This window comes from Anomaloglossus baeobatrachus, chromosome 3 (assembly GCF_048569485.1).
Source record: "Anomaloglossus baeobatrachus isolate aAnoBae1 chromosome 3, aAnoBae1.hap1, whole genome shotgun sequence".
NCBI lineage: Eukaryota > Metazoa > Chordata > Amphibia > Anura > Aromobatidae > Anomaloglossus > Anomaloglossus baeobatrachus.
Genome location: NC_134355.1, coordinates 359428823 through 359447097, shown reverse-complemented (window position 1 = coordinate 359447097; position 18275 = coordinate 359428823). Strand labels below are relative to the sequence as shown.

The 18275-nt window shown below is 42.7% G+C and overlaps 1 protein-coding gene across 4 annotated transcripts in view; it reads right to left on the bottom strand.

The window, feature by feature from the left end:
• Nucleotides 1-1304: 1304 nt before the first annotated feature.
• MAP3K7 (mitogen-activated protein kinase kinase kinase 7) overlaps nt 1305-18275 on the bottom strand; it is a 123428-nt gene continuing 106457 nt past the window's right edge. For all 4 annotated transcript variants that reach the window (XM_075340122.1, XM_075340123.1, XM_075340124.1 and 1 more), the window contains 4 exons: nt 8073-8184; nt 4136-4197; nt 2661-2776; nt 1305-1993 (listed from right to left, as the gene is read on the bottom strand). In XM_075340122.1, coding sequence (XP_075196237.1) covers nt 1813-1993; nt 2661-2776; nt 4136-4197; nt 8073-8184 — 471 coding nt within the window. In that variant the 3' untranslated portion in view covers nt 1305-1812. The remainder of the gene's footprint in view (nt 1994-2660; nt 2777-4135; nt 4198-8072; nt 8185-18275) is intronic.

Below are 18275 nucleotides of genomic sequence, written 5' to 3'. Positions count from 1 at the left end.
AAATGGCGCCGGAGCGAGGAGAGGGGGCGAGGCCAACCCTGAGAGCGGGATCTGGAGGGCTAAAGAGACTTACAGGGGAGGAGACATGTACTCAGTGAGGAGAGTCTCTCCCCTGTGCAGAACGGCCGCTGGGCGGAGCCACACTGTCCCTCTGCATGAATGACATGCGAGGGCAGTGAAACCGAAAATAGGCCTCCGGCGAAGCCGGGGCCTAAATTTGAGCGGTGCGGCCGGCGCGCAGGCACCCTCGGCGCAGTTCTCAGGCGACAGCCAGAGAACCGGCCGGAAATGTCAGAAAACTCACTCCGCACACTCTCCCCACATAATAAAGTACAGGGACCCCCAGAATATAAACGTCTCAGGTACTTAGCTTGCTGAGACGCAGGGCCATGTCCCTGGGGATGAGTGCTCCGTCCAGCAGGATCCTGAAGGGCTGCGGATGGAGACCGGTCTCCTGCAAAGCATGGAGAACCGTGCTGGCTCCCACTTCAAGCCAGAGCCCGAGGGATGGTGAAGGAGCGCGGCATGTAAGGCTCCAGCCTTGGAATCAACCTTAACCGCACCGTCGACAGTGGGGTGAGAAGGGACATGCCGGGGGTCCAGACTTGGACCCGCTTTTCTTCAAAATCTTTCCAAAAATGAAAAATCAGATGAGAATGCATGTGTGGATGTATGCCTCCTGAACACAAATCAATGAACTGGCTAGATCTGGTTCTCCAGGGGGTGTATAGGCTCAGAGGGAGGAGCTACACTTTTTAGTGTAGTACTTTGTGTGTCCTCCGGAGGCAGAAGCTATACACCCAATGTCTGGGTCTCCCATAGGAACGATAAAGAAAAGGGAACGGCAGGTTGGACACCAAAGTTGTCTATTTAACCAATTGGTGCGGGTCCCACTCAAACCGATGATAGTTTTCACCTTTCCTAAAGATAGGTCATAACTCGTGAGGAGTGAATTGCTTGATGGTCCAGAGGTGCTTGTTTACAGAATATAATGGAAGTGAATGGGGAACTGTAGCATTTTTTTAGTGAGATTTTCCAAAAAATAAAAAAAAAAAATAAAAATCACAAGCTCACCATTGACTTTCACTGTACTCTGTAAACGAGTACATAGCATCATAATGCTCCATAAGTTTACCGATCTCTAAGCAGTTGGCTCATAACTAGACAAAACTTGTTTTCACCAAACAACCCCTTTAATGTAAAAATATCCCATTACCCAACAAGATCAGCATGATTACCTTAACTGTATGATATTTCTTTACTGTACTTTTTAAGTTCAGATTGAGGCGGGTAGCTGAAGAAGTAATTTCCAGGCAATTTGCCCTTTTTTTAACAAACCTTTTATTTCAATGTTCACCACCCCCACATTTCTTTTCTCTGCACACTGATAGTAAAACATAAATTACCGAACTAAAGGAATACAATGAGAATAGAATATGTGAAACGGCCTGAAAAGGACAACCGGTGGAACTGAAGTTGTATTAGCGAGCGGACTAAAAAGCATTTTGTTACCAAAAAATAAATTCTTTTGAAAGCAGGATCCTTGGCATTCTGTAAGAAGCAAAGATCAGCATTACATATAACAGAAGATTAATCAAACTATTCATATATAACGTATTAGGACCTTCCACAGGCATGAAACATGCATACACCCATAGTTCACATCAATCCCTTAATGGCGGTATTTTCTCCAGCAGCTTCACGTGCTGATCCAATGAATAGATCCATTTTCATGCTCAAAGTAACAAAGGAAAGTTTGCAAATTGTCATTCATTGCACAGTAGCGAGAGGTCATCTGGTAACGGATCCAAATCATGACGTTCCTTGCCGTTTCTGTTGCTGGCTTCGTATGACATCCAGCTGTTTCTTACATTGCTGATAATACGTAGAAAGGCTTTTGTTTTCATCTAAAAGCTTTTTGTGCTCCTGTACCAGACGAGATGTATTTTGTTGGTCTTTTTCATCCTGGTCCAGTTCTGCTATTAGTTCTTGTCTACAAAAAAAAAAAAAAAAAAAAAAAAAAAAAAAAAAAAGTAAAATAAATTAATTTTTTTACAAAAACCCAATAAACACAATGGTATGCATTACAAAGAACTCCAAAACTATATCAGTAAAACCAGAAATGCAATAATATGGAATGAAAAAAGTAGCAAATAGGGTCTTATCTGAGGATAGTGGATAACGTGGCAAGACAAAAACAGGCTCACCTGGGGAAGTTGTGAAAGCCACAACTACTGAGAAGGCAAAGATGGCTGCTGCAGCATCCCTGGGGGTAGTAGTATTCCTGAAAGCAGCAAGGATGGCATATCGCCACGCAACTGTGGAACAATCCAGACAAATTATATTGTCGACGCGTTTCTGAAAGCAATTTCTCCATCTTCAGGACAAAGATGACATGTGATTTTTGTCCTGAAGGAGAAATTGCTCTCAGAAATGCGTCAATAAAAAAATCACCATTTTAACTTGTCAGGATTTTGCCACAGTCTCGCGGCGATATCCTGTCTTTGCTTCTTTAAGGAATAGCAAAACCAGAAAACAGCTTCAGAATTACTAAAAATTGAGGGTAAATCCTTATTCTACAGGATATATAATAACTGAAGCATAGAGTTATTAGAAGTTATCGACGATTGCATACCCTTCCCATTCCAAAGCGGACTTACTTTCGTTGCAGTAATAATGCTATCTCTGTTTGCACCTTCATATATTCCTGTGCCATTTTGCAGTGCTGCTCAAACACAGCCATAGATTCTTTGGAGTTTGGACATGGTGCTAGAGGCTAAACAGGACATTAAAAACATGAAGATAAAATAGTTTTTTTCAGAATTAAATTGGGAACATCATGTGTAACATGAAAGGATAAATCGATTATATACACAAGAAACATATACCTACCACGGTTTTACATAGGGAATAAACTGATCAGAAGTATTAAAATGGATAACTGTGCTTTCAAGTAACTTTCCACTATCATGTCTCTGTAAATGAGACATAACCCTATATCTCATCTTATGGCCATTATATGACCTGTATCCTGCATTTTTAACCAGTTTTCAACTCTACAGGTTTTATCTCCATTTTCCAGTGCTCTCGGAGCTGATAGGAGAAGATAAGCTGCTTTGATGTCTCTCACAGAGAAGCAGCATGGAAGACAATATAAAGCAGTCCCAAAGCATGTAGATGTGTATCCAGCTCTGGGTGAGGTAAAAGACTTGTAAGAAAGCTCAGCCCAATCTGTGTCTCTCTTTTCCCTCCCTGCTCCTCAATTCTCCTCTATTCATGTACTTTACTTTGCTGTGTTACATGACACCAAACTAATCCAGTAGGCCATCTTGTTTTAGCAGGAAAGACATAAGGTTGTTAATTTTTTTCTTTATCTTTTAAAAGGGTGGATGAGAAGTTCAGGAGGCAAGGCATAGCGTAAGGCCGCTTTCACATAGTGTTCCTCTCCCAGTTTAGTGGTCTTGTCGGGGCTTCCGTCCGAAATTCTCATTAAACGGGATTCAGACGTAGGCACCGATGGGGCCACTGACTATAATGGTGCACACGAGGTCACTGTCATGCACCATTTTTGAGCATATCGGAGGCAGACAAAGTAGACTGCTTCTGGGTGTCCGTCCTCCTCCAGTAAACGTATACCCACGAAAATGGTGCGCGACAGTGACTCAATCTGTACCATTATAGTCAGTGGCCGCGTTGTCGCATACATCTGAATCCCGTTTTGTGGGGGGTTCGGATGGAAGCTCCAACGGGGCCAGTAAAAGGGGAGAGGAACACAATGTGAAAGCACCCTAAGAAGTGTCTAAGCATTCCTTTATTGTTCATACAGGTCATGTACAGGTCAGGACATTGTATGAACAATAAAGGAATTGTATTAATATACCATTGAGTATCAGTACGGTATATACCCGATTTCTATCTACGTCCTACTAAGTAAGGAAAGAAGCAGTTTTCTCAGAAAAGATACATTACAAAGTTTCTTATACTCGCCTGTACTATTATTTATGCAAAGTTTATTGAAAGTACAGTTCCATTTTAACAATATGCAAAAGAGGGAATATAAAGAGGATCATAAGCAGAATTGAATACTCATTTAATAGTATAGATTATGAAATAGCTTGAAAATCTTCATACTAACCTGTAACTGGTGATCCAGAGTAAGATATGCCATTGGTATTGAGTTATCCGACCCATTGGTATCTTAAACATAAACATGGATAATATGGTTTATATCTATATAATGAAGAAAATACAATTCAATATAAATATCTTAAAACAGTGAGCAAAGGGTGAAGCTACCATAGATTTATACAGACTCATTGGCCCCCGCTTAAGAAAGATGTTTTTGCCAGTTTTCTGGTGTGAAATACCCTATCTCAAAACTTCTCCAATCTTTATTGTTTTCACTCCAATCACCAAAATGGGCCAAGCATGGGTGGATAGGGTGTGACTAAGAACGTCCATCAAATTCATTAAAATTTAGTGTATAGAAGGCAGCCTACTTTACCGACCAGACACTCCCATCATAAATGCAAAAGTAGCACAGATGCAAAATCCGGATGAAATAAATCATTGGAGGGGATGGTTGCCTCCTATTAAAAATGCACACAGATGAGGCTTGCATAGGGCGCTAGTCACACGTGTGTATGATGCACAGTGTCTGGCTTACAGCCCATTGATGATGCCTATAGTTTTAGATCAATATACATACACATACATATATATTACTGTGCAAAAGTTTCAGGCAGGTGTGGAAAAAATGCTGCAAAGTAAGAATCCTTTCAACAGTTGAAAGCATTCATTCATATCAATTGAGAGATTGCAAAGTGACTGAACAAAAGAAAAATGTAAAGCAAATTAATATTTGGTGTGAACACCACTGCATTAGAAAGGTCTCTCCAAGGAAAAGATTTCAAAGCAGAAAGATTTCACACACTATTGTTCAAGCTCAGACTATAGATACAGTGGTCAGCCAAGGAAACCGTGCAGAAGATGAAAGACACATGCCTACTTCCTGAAAAATCATATTTGGCTGTAACAGAAGGCAGTGTGTTCGCTGAAAGGTTAGAGAATGGTACAGTATAATAATTAGTGTCATTAAGAACTACCTTATTTTTCATTTTATAAGACGCAGCGGATTGTAAGACGCACCCCAAATTTATAGAAAAAAAAAAAATGGAGGCAGTGGTGGTGGAGCGGGGTCGGAGGAGGCAGGGGCGGTGATTGAGTAGGGCGGTGCTGCCGTCGGCTCAGTGGGTGTCCCAGATGCTCGCTGCAGACGGTGGCTCTGTGAGGAAGGAGGAACAACCAGGAACTGTCTGCGGTGCAGGTCTTCAAAAAAAAAAAAAAAAGGCGTCTGTAGTCGGCGCGTTCGCAGATTGAGCTGTTGGCTAAATCAGTTCTCATCTGCGCACGTGCCACCCCGAGTGCCATTTTCATTAAATCCGCTGTTTGGAGATCAATTGGCTGGAGGCGGCACATGTGCAGATGAGATCTTGAGCAGAGAGCTCCATCTGCGCATGCACTGACTCCGGGCGCCATTATTTGAAGCCCGCACTGCCGACATTCAGGATGGCGGCCCCTGCCTCACTGCCTGCAGAGCCCACAGCGCCCCGTAGAGCCCCTGCCTCCTGTGACTCCTCTCCATCACCTCCCCGGTAAGCTACATTCGGTTTAAGACATGCACCTCATTTTCCACCCAAATTTTTGGGAGAAAAAGTGCGTCTTATATTCTGAAAAATATGGTATCTTCAGGAAAAGGAACAAGGAATCCTAGACGTGATGATGTAGCCCCCATAGGGCAGTGATCTCAACATGGAGTCTGTCTGGGATTACATGAAGAGAATGAAGGGTTTGCACAAGCCTCATACCCTGGAGTTATGTGGTTAGTTCTCCAAGGCATTTGGAACACCTGTACTACTTCGGTCAGGGAGTTCCTTCAAAAACGGTGTGCAAGTGTACTTTGATGCCGTTTTGAAGATAAAGGTTGGTCACTCCAAATATTGAATTGATGTACAATTATCTATTGTTCATTCACTTTGCGAATTGATAAAAAATAAATAATTAAATCTGCTAACACTGCTTTTTTTGAAAGCATTCATTGTTTGCAGCACTTCCTACACCTGCTCAATAGTATTGCACAGCACATACGTATAGATTTATTACATGGCCAAGCTATTGAAGGGGTCTATGTGTCTCCCGAATTCTTATTATAAGTGGAGGAAAGCCAGGTAGCACAGAGTTAACCACTACAGATCCTGGCTAGCTGGCATATAACCAGGCGATGTTTTCAGCCTGGGGAGCAAGACCAGCCATATCTACCCAAGAGGGGACTGCACAGGCTGTTTGCCATTGACAACACTTTTGTGTGACTGGACTGGGACTAGCCAAAAGCCACGTTAAGAGTAATAAGTATTGTACAAATGACCTTGTAGGACCTGTGGTGAGGTCATACCCATGTGACCAGAAGGGGCGGGGCCTCAGCTAAAAGCTGATAGCAGGGCACATAGGTATGACCTCACACAGGTAACTAACTCACTAACAAGGGGAGGGGAAAACATGAATATATTATCTGCTCCTTTGCTGCTATCACTCAACAAGCTGCTCATTTTATAAAACTTTACTTTCTTGGATTTCAAAACCTAAAACATCTGAGCTGACCACTAAAGGTATGTAGAGAATCAGCCTGATTAGTGCCAGTGTAGCACTGGCTTTAGCTTATATACAAAAATCCTGGCGATTGGTGCCCCTTCAGTGGTAACAAAAAATGTGCATGTTGCCCCTCTCCGAGAGCCATAACATTTACAATTTTCGGTAAATGAAGCTGTATGAGGGGTGGTGGTTTGTACCGGGACAGAATGTTTTCTCTAACATCATATTGGGGTATATACACAATTTTTGATTTCCTGTTACTTCATTTTTTTTTGTTGCTGTGGCTGCCAAAAAATGTTGGCGGTTTCATTTTTTTTATTTTTGTGCAGTCTACAGATCAGATTATTTTATGTTTTGATAGATTGGACTTTTACAAACACACTAATACCAAAATACATTTTTGTTTATTTTTTTAATTTTTAATGGGGGGGAGGAGAAGGGTGCGGATATGCACTTTTATATATTTTTTTTATTCCTTTTTCGTATATTTGTTAGTCTCCTTAAGGGACTTGAACTTGCAATCATCTGAATGACAGTATTGCTGAATACTGGAGAGCTCTCAGTCTCTTCTGAAGTTCGGCCACGGGCTGGTTCTCACAGGGTTACAGTGATGACAGACATGGGGGATATCAGCTGTCCTCTAGCTGTCCTAACACTGATGGCATCTAGTGATCACATCGCGGGAGCGCTGTTGTGGGGATAGAACCGCTGTCTCATCACAAACTGGGATAAACCCCTTCACCCTCCAGCCTGGTTTTCACCTTCATGACCAGGCCGTTTTTTGCAATTCGGACCAGTGTCACTTTATGAGGTTATAACTCTGAAATGCTTCAATGGATCCCGTTGACTCAGATTGTTTTTTTCATGACAGTGTACTTCATGATAGCGGTAAATTTAGGAGAATATTTTTTAAGTTTATTTGTGAAATTATCAGAAATTGGCAAAAATTAAACAAAATGGAGCAATTTTTAAACTTTTAATTTGTATGCACTTAACCACTTCCCGACATGTGATGTAAGTTTATGCCATGGTCAGGGAGGGGATCCTGCAAAACTACGTACATGTATGTCATGGTGATCAAGCGGGCACAGAAGCTGTGCACGCACAAGCACCGCGCTCTGTCTGTCACAGCCAGGGACAGTCTCCACACCGCCCCTGGCAGTTTAACCTCCTAAACGCCGCTACCACTGGCAATCGCAGCATTTAGGAGCCTGGGAGAGGGAGTGTGATCCACCCAATTGGAGCGCAGTGCTGGAACGGCGTGCGGGTATTATTTCATTGTTTTAGCAGTAAAGCACCATCTCAACAGGGTTTTACATAACTGGGAAACCACCTTTAGATATTTAGACTAGCTGCAGAAATCACTACAAAAGGTCTTCTTAGATGACGAATTTTAAGAAAATTTTATAAAAATGTAATGCTACCTGAATCATCAGAAACCCATGGAATACCGCGTGCTGGCTTGTCAGGGGTTGGTCCTGAGGTAGTAATCATCCTCACACTGGGACTGGAGGATCTGCTGCTACTTCTACTTTCCTGAACAGTATAGGAAAGATACGGCGTCAAACACTATTTTGTAAAGCGTTAGTGATTACAACAGGTCATCAAACTATTCATTAGGAAGCATTAATTAGCAAACTGCAGTACTTTTAGTGAACATGATATTTACCATAGCGTATGTTGGACTTGAAAACAAAATATTGTTAAGTTTTAAGGGTCATTCCTCCTCCTAATAATAATAATTTTATTATTATTAATATATTATATATATATATATATATATATATATATATATATATATATATATATATGAACAACGACAAGGCAGAGTCCAGCAATAACGTGCGCAATCCAGGATGCTGTTAAAAATGTTTTCCTTCTTTTTATTCATAAATTCATTAAAATATAATGGTCCAAGCAATTCAGAACAGCATTATTGCAGGAAAATAGCGCAGATAGGACTACGCGTTTCAGCGGTAAAATCCGCCTTCTTCACGGTCCAGAATCTGATCTGCTTTCCAAACATAGAACCTTATATACATCTCACTCCCATCAGGGTAATTACAAACATGTGTGAAAGATTTAAAAACATGAGCTAGAAAAGCAAATCAAACATGTAAGCTATCCGCATATTGATCAATATACAGCATGCATAAGAGTTATAAGGAAAGAATTCACCATTTTGAAGAAAAATACAATCAGAAAATCCAATAACCTGACCATAAAATTATTTTTCAAGTGATACAAAAGCATAACACAGTAGTAATAGCCAGCAACATATAATGCAACAATGTATCAATAGTGCATAATGATATCCATACGATTGTTAAAGCCATGTGGCATGCGGGTCCCCAGCTCAAATATCCACCTACTCTCTCTTGCAAGCACTTTTTTATGAAAATCTACAGAGAGTTAGAGATTCCTATATTTAATCTTTCTAGTTATATTTTGACAGATTCACAAATTGGACTTTTGTCTAAAGGACTAGGTTTCTCTCCAGTCAAAAAATTCAATTTATTTGACACTATTGTTGATATCAATAGATTTGCACGCAATTTGACCCTTAAAGTTCATTATAATGAGGATAATATTCATGTGTATAATGATTTATCATCTACCAGTGTATCATTGGATAATAATTGTATTCATTTTAGTGAACAGGTAGCGGTCTCCAATCTAAGACAACTAGAGGGGGAGACAGAGCTGGAGCATAGGGTGAATTTAAATGACAGGTTTCAGACTCGTAATCCTATATTTTACCCAGTAAAATCGAGACCTCCTTTCCTTGATTTTTTTCAGGAAACAATTGAAAGTGAGTTGGTGTCTCTTTACAACCAGGTATTACATCAAGAGGTTAAATTCAATCTGAGTACTTCTGAACATAGGGCAATTAATGAGCTGAGAGCAAACAGCGATCTCCTTATTGTCCAGGCGGACAAGGGGGGCGCTGTAGTAGCTCTCAATGCTGGTTTATACAGGAAGGTGAACTTGTTGGATCTGGAAAATAGTAGCACCTATGTTGAATTGCCATCAAATCCAACTAATTCATTTAATTCTGAATTATTACATCTGTTACAGGAGGGGATCAGTATGGGTGCCATTTCAGATAGAATTAAGAAGTTTATTTTTTGTGAAACACTGATTGTCCCAATATACCACTCACTCCCCAAAGTTCATAAAGAGGTTTTTCCTCCCCCTCTCAGACCTATTGTGTCTGGGATAGGGTCATTCAGCGAGAAACTAGGGGAGTGGGTGGATTTTTATCTTCAACCCCTAGTGCCGTTAACACCAAGTCACCTTAAAGATTCCAAAAGTATGATACAGATTATGGAAAAATTTCACTGGCAATCTGACTATATGTGGCTATCTTGAGATGTGGTGGGGTTATATCCCTCTATCACGTCGCGATACGCTGTATCACATATTATTTGTCCAGATACAGTAATTACGAGGATTCCATCCAGAAGTTTATTGTCTCTTCAATTCAGTTTCTTTTAAGTCATAATTATTTTTCGTTTGATGAGAGATACTTCCTCCAGACACAAGGCGTGAGCATGGGCGCTAAGTTTTCACCTTCCCTAGCTAACCTGGTTATGTCCGTGTGGGAGGAAAATTATATTTTTAACATTGATAACCCATACAAGGATAATATTGTTTGGCTGGGTAGATTTATTGATGATCTGATATTTGTCTGGAGGGGTAGTCTCTCGTCTGCGAGGAGTTTTTTTTCTTATTTGGATTCGAATGATTTCAATCTAAAATTTACGAGTAGTGGTCATGAGGTATCAACAAACTTCTTGGACTTAAAATTGACCGCAGATTTGGATAGCAATAAGGTCTTGATATCTCCCTATAAAAAATCTACTGCATGCAATAGTATTTAATGGCTTCCTCTAGTCATCCCAAACATGTCATTCAGAATATTCCTGTGGGGGAGCTTATTAGACTAAAAAGGAATACCACATCTAGTGATAGATTGGAGGAAGAAATTGAAATAACTTGTAATAATTTAAAAAAAAGGGGGTATCCCAATTGGTCTTTTGAGAGAGCCAAGAAAAATAGCAGGCATTGATAGGGTTAAGCTGTTGGATTTTTCTAAGAAAAAAAGACAATTTGACTCCAAAAAATCTGGGGTAGTTTTCAGCACCAACTATAGTCCTCAGTTTAATTCTATTGTCAAAATTATCAGAAAATATCTTCCGTTATTATCTCAGGATATTTTGAAAAATATTGTGGAAAATAATGATATTGCCTTTGTGGCAAAAAGAGCCCCAACTTTAGCTACATTATTATCACCTAGCATGTTCAAAGATCCAGACAAAATCTCCCCTAGCAACTGGTTAAAAACAATAGGATTTTTTAAATGCGGTGCTAATATTTGTAAGTGCTGCGGTTTTGCTAATAAGTCTAAAATATTTACATCTATTTCCAATGAAAAACAGTTTAATGTTCGTTTTATAAACTGTAATACGGAGAATGTAGTTTATCTAATTAATTGCAATATATGCCGCATGCAATATGTAGGTTGCACGATGAACCCCCTTAAAACCAGAATCCGCAAACATCTTTCAAATGCTAGCAATTTGCCAATGGTTGGTGCATCAGTAGTATCCCGACATTTTTCAAAAAAACACAATGGGGATTTACGCGTTTTTTCTTTTATGGGCATAGAGCATGTAAAAAGACCATTGAGAGGGGGAGATTTTCATAAAAAAAGTGCTTGCAAGAGAGAGTAGGTGGATATTTGAGCTGGGGACCCGTATGCCACAGGGCTTTAATAAATCGCATGGATATCATTATGCACTATTGATACATTGTTGCATTATATGTTGCTGGTTATTACTACTGTGTTATGCTTTTGTATCACTTAAAAAATAATTTTATGGTCAGGTTATTGGATTTTCTGATAGTATTTTTCTCCAAAATGCTTAATCCTTTCCTTATAACTCTTATGCATGCTGTATATTGACCAATATGCGGATAGCTTACATGTTTGATTTGCTTTTCTAGCTCATGTTTTTAAATCTCTCACACATGTTTGTAATTACCCTGATGGGAGTGAGATGTATATAAGGTTCTATGTTTGGAAAGCAGATCAGATTCTGGACCGTGAAGAAGGCGGATTTTACCGCAGAAACGCGTAGTCCTATCTGCGCTATTTTCCTGCGATAATGCTGTTCTGAATTGCTTGGACCATTATATTTTAATGAATTTATGAATAAAAAGAAGGAAAAAAGTTTTTAACAGCATCCTGGATTGCTCACGTTATTGCTGGACTCTGCCTTGTCGTTGTTCACATTTGTATGGATGGACTCCTAAGTCCTGATCCGGGCACAACGAAGTTAACCAGGTCAGCTGAGGTTCCAGGTGATTCACAGGAGTGAGCTGGTCTATATCTATATCTATATCTATATCTATCTATATATATATATAAATTGGGCCTTAAAACCTTGTACTGAATGTAGAAGGGGTGTGCATACTAGGCCTCCTCTCCATTCATTGTCTGTCACTTACCTCATGTGTGTAGGGCATTGCAGCTTCGGTATCCATGGCTACGACCACTAGCAACTAACTCACTGTACGAGCGGTCGTTACCACGAGTACCTAAGCTGCAGTGTCCTGCACATGAGGTAAGCAACATAGCTAATATGGAGAACTATACTACATTTCTAATTGTAGGCATTAGCTAATATAATTATTATACCTACTACATATTGGGATAGGATCTTGGAGTACCCTTTTATGGAATACCCTTTTATGGAAACTTTTTTTTTTTATTTTTATTTATTTTATTGCCGGTAACAAACTGTCAAAAACAAAAAAGTAGAATTACTTCACAAGTTAAATCTTGTCTTACCATAGGCAATTTTTTACTCACAAGGAGATAATCTATATCAAAAACAATCACGTGGTCCCTGAGTGCATCTCAATCAGTAATCCAATAAATCACTACAGTGACCATTTCAAAATATACAGTTAATCTTTATTATCATGATTAAAAAAACATATACACAAAGGACATAAATAAAAACAGATAAGGTGTAAAGCGGAGGGTCTGTCCAGATAACCACTAGTCAGTTTTACAATGTGAAACCATATAGCTCCATGAGGTGTACCATAGATCCTCAATTATACTACACATAAGGTGATTTTAATCAGCTGAGCTTATAAAGGTTAATCTCTGATGGTTCTCATAGATTCTATATAAAAGAGAGACAGAACATCAATCAGATATAACACGCATATTGATGCGCATGGTATTGCACATAAGGTGACCTCAATCAGCTGAACCCATCAGGGGTTAATCTATGGTAGTTTCCATGGAGTTTTCAGAAAAGGACATCAGACCAGTGTAACATATAAGAAAATCACATGGAAAGATACATTTGATTTAAACACTGTTAGATGCAATGCACATATATTCGGTGCATCAATCCATATAATACTGAATGTCAATAGATTATTATGATATAATACCTGGTGAAGACAGACCCCCCACACCACTCCAACGATCGTTTCACGTAGCTTCGTCAGGGAGTGATGTGAGGGGATGTCAGGGCACTTAATATAGCTCCCGCACAGCTGAAATGTCTATTCAATTAAGCGCTCTGCTTACCGGGCGCTGCTGATACGCATGCGACGGCATTCCTCCCCCACCACGAGACGCAGGAGCGTCAGGAGAGGCGACCGAGTCGCCTGTGATGACGCGCCGGCAGCCCGAGGCAGGAGGAGGAGAAACCACGCACGCGCACAGCAGCGTCAGCACTCATGACGCTGTGTATAGAGGGAGTACGCGCCATTTTGTTGTATACCTCCAGGGAATCTTCCCAAAAATGGCAACCATTACACATATAGACTTTGATAGATACATATTGAGGTCACCTTATGTGCAATACCATGCGCATCAATATGCGTGTTATATCTGATTGATGTTCTGTCTCTCTTTTATATAGAATCTATGAGAACCATCAGAGATTAACCTTTATAAGCTCAGCTGATTAAAATCACCTTATGTGTAGTATAATTGAGGATCTATGGTACACCTCATGGAGCTATATGGTTTCACATTGTAAAACTGACTAGTGGTTATCTGGACAGACCCTCCGCTTTACACCTTATCTGTTTTTATTTATGTCCTTAGTGTATATGTTTTTTTAATCATGATAATAAAGATTAACTGTATATTTTGAAATGGTCACTGTAGTGATTTATTGGATTACTGATTGAGATGCACTCAGGGACCACGTGATTGTTTTTGATATAGATTATCTCCTTGTGAGTAAAATATCGGTTGTTGTTTTAGGAGAAATCACCAACATGGATTTCAAAAATCGTGACTCTACATGGTTAAATAAACTACCATCTATTTTTGGAGATATAAGTGGTGATGCAGCGGAGAGTACTTCAGAGGATATTGTCCAAGAAAAAAACATCTTAAAAGAGCTATTATACAGAAGAACAAAGACGTGGTGGAATAAGGCCTCTCTAGAGCACTATAGTCAGCGGAAATTTATACCACGCGGTTTACGAGTTCAAGTCATGCCGTCCTTCTCGTTGGAAGAGGAACAACTGGCAAAGAGATGGGAGGAAGCATGCGATGCGTGCTCCCTCTCATTTCTCTCAATATTGATTGAGGCTGATAAAAAACATCTGGATAAACTAGAAGAAAAGAAGGGAATTTTGTTTACTTACCGTAAATTCCTTTTCTTCTAGCTCTAATTGGGAGACCCAGACAATTGGGTGTATAGCTACTGCCTCCGGAGGCCACACAAAGTATTACACTCAAAAGTGTAAGGCCCCTCCCCTACTGCCTATACACCCCCCGTGGAATCACGGGTTCCTCAGTTTTAGTGCAAAAGCAAGAAGGAGGAAGGCCCATAAACTGGTTTAAGCAAATTCAATCCGAAGGAATATCGGAGAACTGAAACCATTCAACCTGAACAACATGTGTATACAAAAAACAGGGGCGGGAGCTGGGTCTCCCAATTAGAGCTAGAAGAAAAGGAATTTACGGTAAGTAAACAAAATTCCCTTCTTTGTCGCTCTATTGGGAGACCCAGACAATTGGGATGTCCAAAAGCAATCCCTGGGTGGGTAAAATAATACCTCATGATAGGGCCGTAAAAACGGCCCCTTTTCTACAGGTGGGCAATCGCCGCCTGAAGGACTTGTCTACCTAGGCTGGCGTCCGCCGAAGCATAGGTATGCACCTGATAATGTTTGGTAAAAGTGTGCAGACTCGACCAGGTAGCCGCCTGGCACACCTGCTGAGCCGTAGCCTGGTGCCGTAATGCCCAGGACGCACCCACGGCTCTGGTAGAATGGGCTCTCAGCCCTGAGGGAACCGGAAGCCCCGCAGAACGGTAGGCTTCAAGAATTGGTTCCTTGATCCACCGAGCCAAGGTTGACTTGGAAGCCTGCGACCCTTTACACTGGCCAGCGACAAGGACAAGAGAGCATCCGAGCGGCGCAGAGGTGCCGTGCGGGAAATGTAGATTCTGAGTGCTCTCACCAGATCCAACAAATGCAAGTCCTTTTCACATTGATGAACTGGACGAGGACACAAAGAAGGTAAGGAGATATCCTGATTGAGATGAAAGGAGGATACCACCTTAGGGAGAAACTCCGGAATCGGGCGCAGAACTACCTTGTCCTGGTGAAACACCAGGAAGGGAGATTTGCATGACAGCGCTGCTAGCTCGGACACTCTCCGAAGAGACGTGACCGCTACTAGAAAGGCCACTTTCTGTGAAAGGCGAGAAAGGGAAACATCCCTCATAGGCTCGAAAGGCGGCTTCTGGAGAGCAATTAGAACCCTGTTCAGATCCCAGGGCTCTAACGGCCGCTTGTAAGGAGGGACGATATGACAAACCCCTTGCAGGAACGTGCGTACCTGAGGAAGTCGTGCTAGGCGCTTCTGAAAAAATACAGATAGCGCTGAGACTTGTCCCTTGAGGGAGCCGAGCGACAAACCTTTTTCCAATCCGGATTGCAGGAAGGAAAGAAAAGTAGGCAATGCAAATGGCCAGGGAGAAGCTTCCTGAGCAGAGCACCAAGATAAGAATATCTTCCACGTCCTGTGGTAGATCTTGGCAGAGGATAGTTTCCTAGCCTGTCTCATGGTGGCAATGACCCCTTGAGATAATCCTGAAGACGCTAGGATCCAGGACTCAATGGCCACACAGTCAGGTTCAGGGCCGCAGAATTCAGATGGAAAAACGGCCCTTGCGACAGCAAGTCTGGTCGTTCTGGTAGTGCCCATGGTTGGCCCACCGTGAGGTGCCACAGATCTGGGTACCACGATCTCCTCGGCCAGTCTGGAGCGACGAGGATGGCGCGGCGGCAGTCGGCCCTGATCTTGCGCAGCACTCTGGGTAACAATGCCAGAGGTGGGAACACATAAGGTAGCCGGAACTGTGACCAATCTTGAACTAAGGCGTCTGCCGCCAGAGCTCGGTGATCGTGAGACCGTGCCATGAAAGCCGGGACCTTGTTGTTGTGCCGTGACGCCATCAGGTCGACGTCCGGCATCCCCCAGCGGCAACAGATCTTCTGAAACACGTCCGGGTGAAGGGACCATTCCCCTGGGTCCATACCCTGGCGACTGAGGAAGTCTGCTTCCCAGTTTTCCACGCCTGGGATGTGAACTGCGGATATGGTGGATGCGGTGTCTTCCACCCACGTCAGAATCCGCCGGACTTCCTGGAAGGCTTGCCGACTGCGTGTTCCACCTTGGTGGTTGATGTACGCTACCGCTGTGGAGTTGTCCGACTGAATTCGGATCTGCTTGCCTTCCAGCCACTGCTGGAAGGCTTGTAGGGCAAGATACACTGCTCTGATTTCCAGAACATTGATCTGAAGGGTGGACTCTTCCTGAGTCCACGTCCCTTGAGCCCTGTGGTGGAGAAACACTGCTCCCCACCCCGATAGACTCCCAGGATGGAGGTAGAAATGACTTTCCTTTCGACAAAGCGGTGGGAAGAAGCCACCACCGAAGAGATTCCTTGGCCGCCTGAGAAAGGGAGACGTTCCTGTCTAGGGACGTCGACTTCCCGTCCCATTGGCGGAGAATGTCCCATTGTAGTGGACGCAGATGAAACTGCGCGAAAGGGACTGCCTCCATTGCTGCTACCATCTTCCCCAAGAAGTGCATGAGGCGTCTCAAGGGGTGCGACTGGCCCTGAAGGAGAGATTGCACCCCTGTCTGTAGTGAACGCTGTTTGTCCAGCGGAAGCATCACTTTCGCTGAGAGAGTATGAAACTCCATGCCAAGGTATGTTATCGATTGGGTCGGGGTGAGATTTGACTTTGAAAAGTTGATGATCCACCCGAAACTCTGGAGAGTCTCCAGCGCAACGTTCAGGCTGTGTTGGCATGCCTCTTGAGAGGGTGCCTTGACAAGTAGATCGTCCAAGTAAGGGATCACGGAGTGACCCTGAGAGTGCAGGACAGCTACTACCGCTGCCATGACCTTGGTGAAGACCCTTGGGGCTGTCGCCAGACCGAAAGGCAGGGCTACGAACTGAAGGTGTTCGTCTCCTATAACGAAGCGTAGAAAACGCTGGTGCTCTGGAGCAATCGGCACGTGGAGATAAGCATCTTTGATGTCTATTGATGCTAGGAAATCTCCTTGAGACATTGAGGCGATGACGGAGCGGAGGGATTCCATCCGGAACCGCCTGGTTTTCACATGCTTGTTGAGCAGTTTTAGGTCCAGAACAGGACGGAAAGACCCGTCCTTTTTTGGCACCACAAACAAATTGGAGTAAAAACCGTGACCTTGCTCCTGAAGAGGAACAGGGATCACCACTCCTTCTGCCTTTAGAGAGCACACCGCCTGCAGAAGAGCATCGGCTCGATCGGGAGGCGGAGAAGTTCTGAAGAATCGAGTTGGAGGACGAGAACTGAACTCTATCCTGTACCCGTGAGACAAAATGTCTCTTACCCAACGGTCTTTGACCCGTGGCAGCCAAATGTCGCAAAAGCGGGAGAGCCTGCCACCGACCGAGGATGCGGAGAGAGGAGGCCGAAAGTCATGAGGAAGCCGCCTTGGTAGCGGTTCCTCCGGCTGCTTTCTTTGGGCGTGACTGAGCCCGCCAAGAATCTGAACTCCTCTGATCCTTTTGAGTCCTTTTGGACGAGGAGAATTGGGACCTGCCCGAGCCTCGAAAGGACCGAAACCTCGACTGTCCCCTCCTCTGTTGGGGTTTATTTGGTCTAGGCTGAGGTAAGGATGAATCCTTACCCTTGGATTGTTTAATGATTTCATCCAATCTCTCACCAAACAGTCTGTCACCAGCAAATGGCAAACTGGTTAAGCACTTTTTGGAAGCAGAATCTGCCTTCCATTCCCTTAACCACAATGCTCTGCGTAAAACCACGGAGTTGGCGGACGCCACTGCCGTACGGCTCGTAGAGTCCAGGACAGCATTGATAGCGTAAGACGCAAATGCAGTCATTTGAGAGGTTAAGGACGCTACTTGCGGAACAGATGTACGCGTGACAGTGTCAATTTGCGCCAGACCAGCTGAAATAGCTTGGAGTGCCCATACAGCTGCGAATGCAGGAGCATACGACGCGCCGATAGCTTCATAGATGGATTTCAGCCAGAGCTCCATCTGTCTATC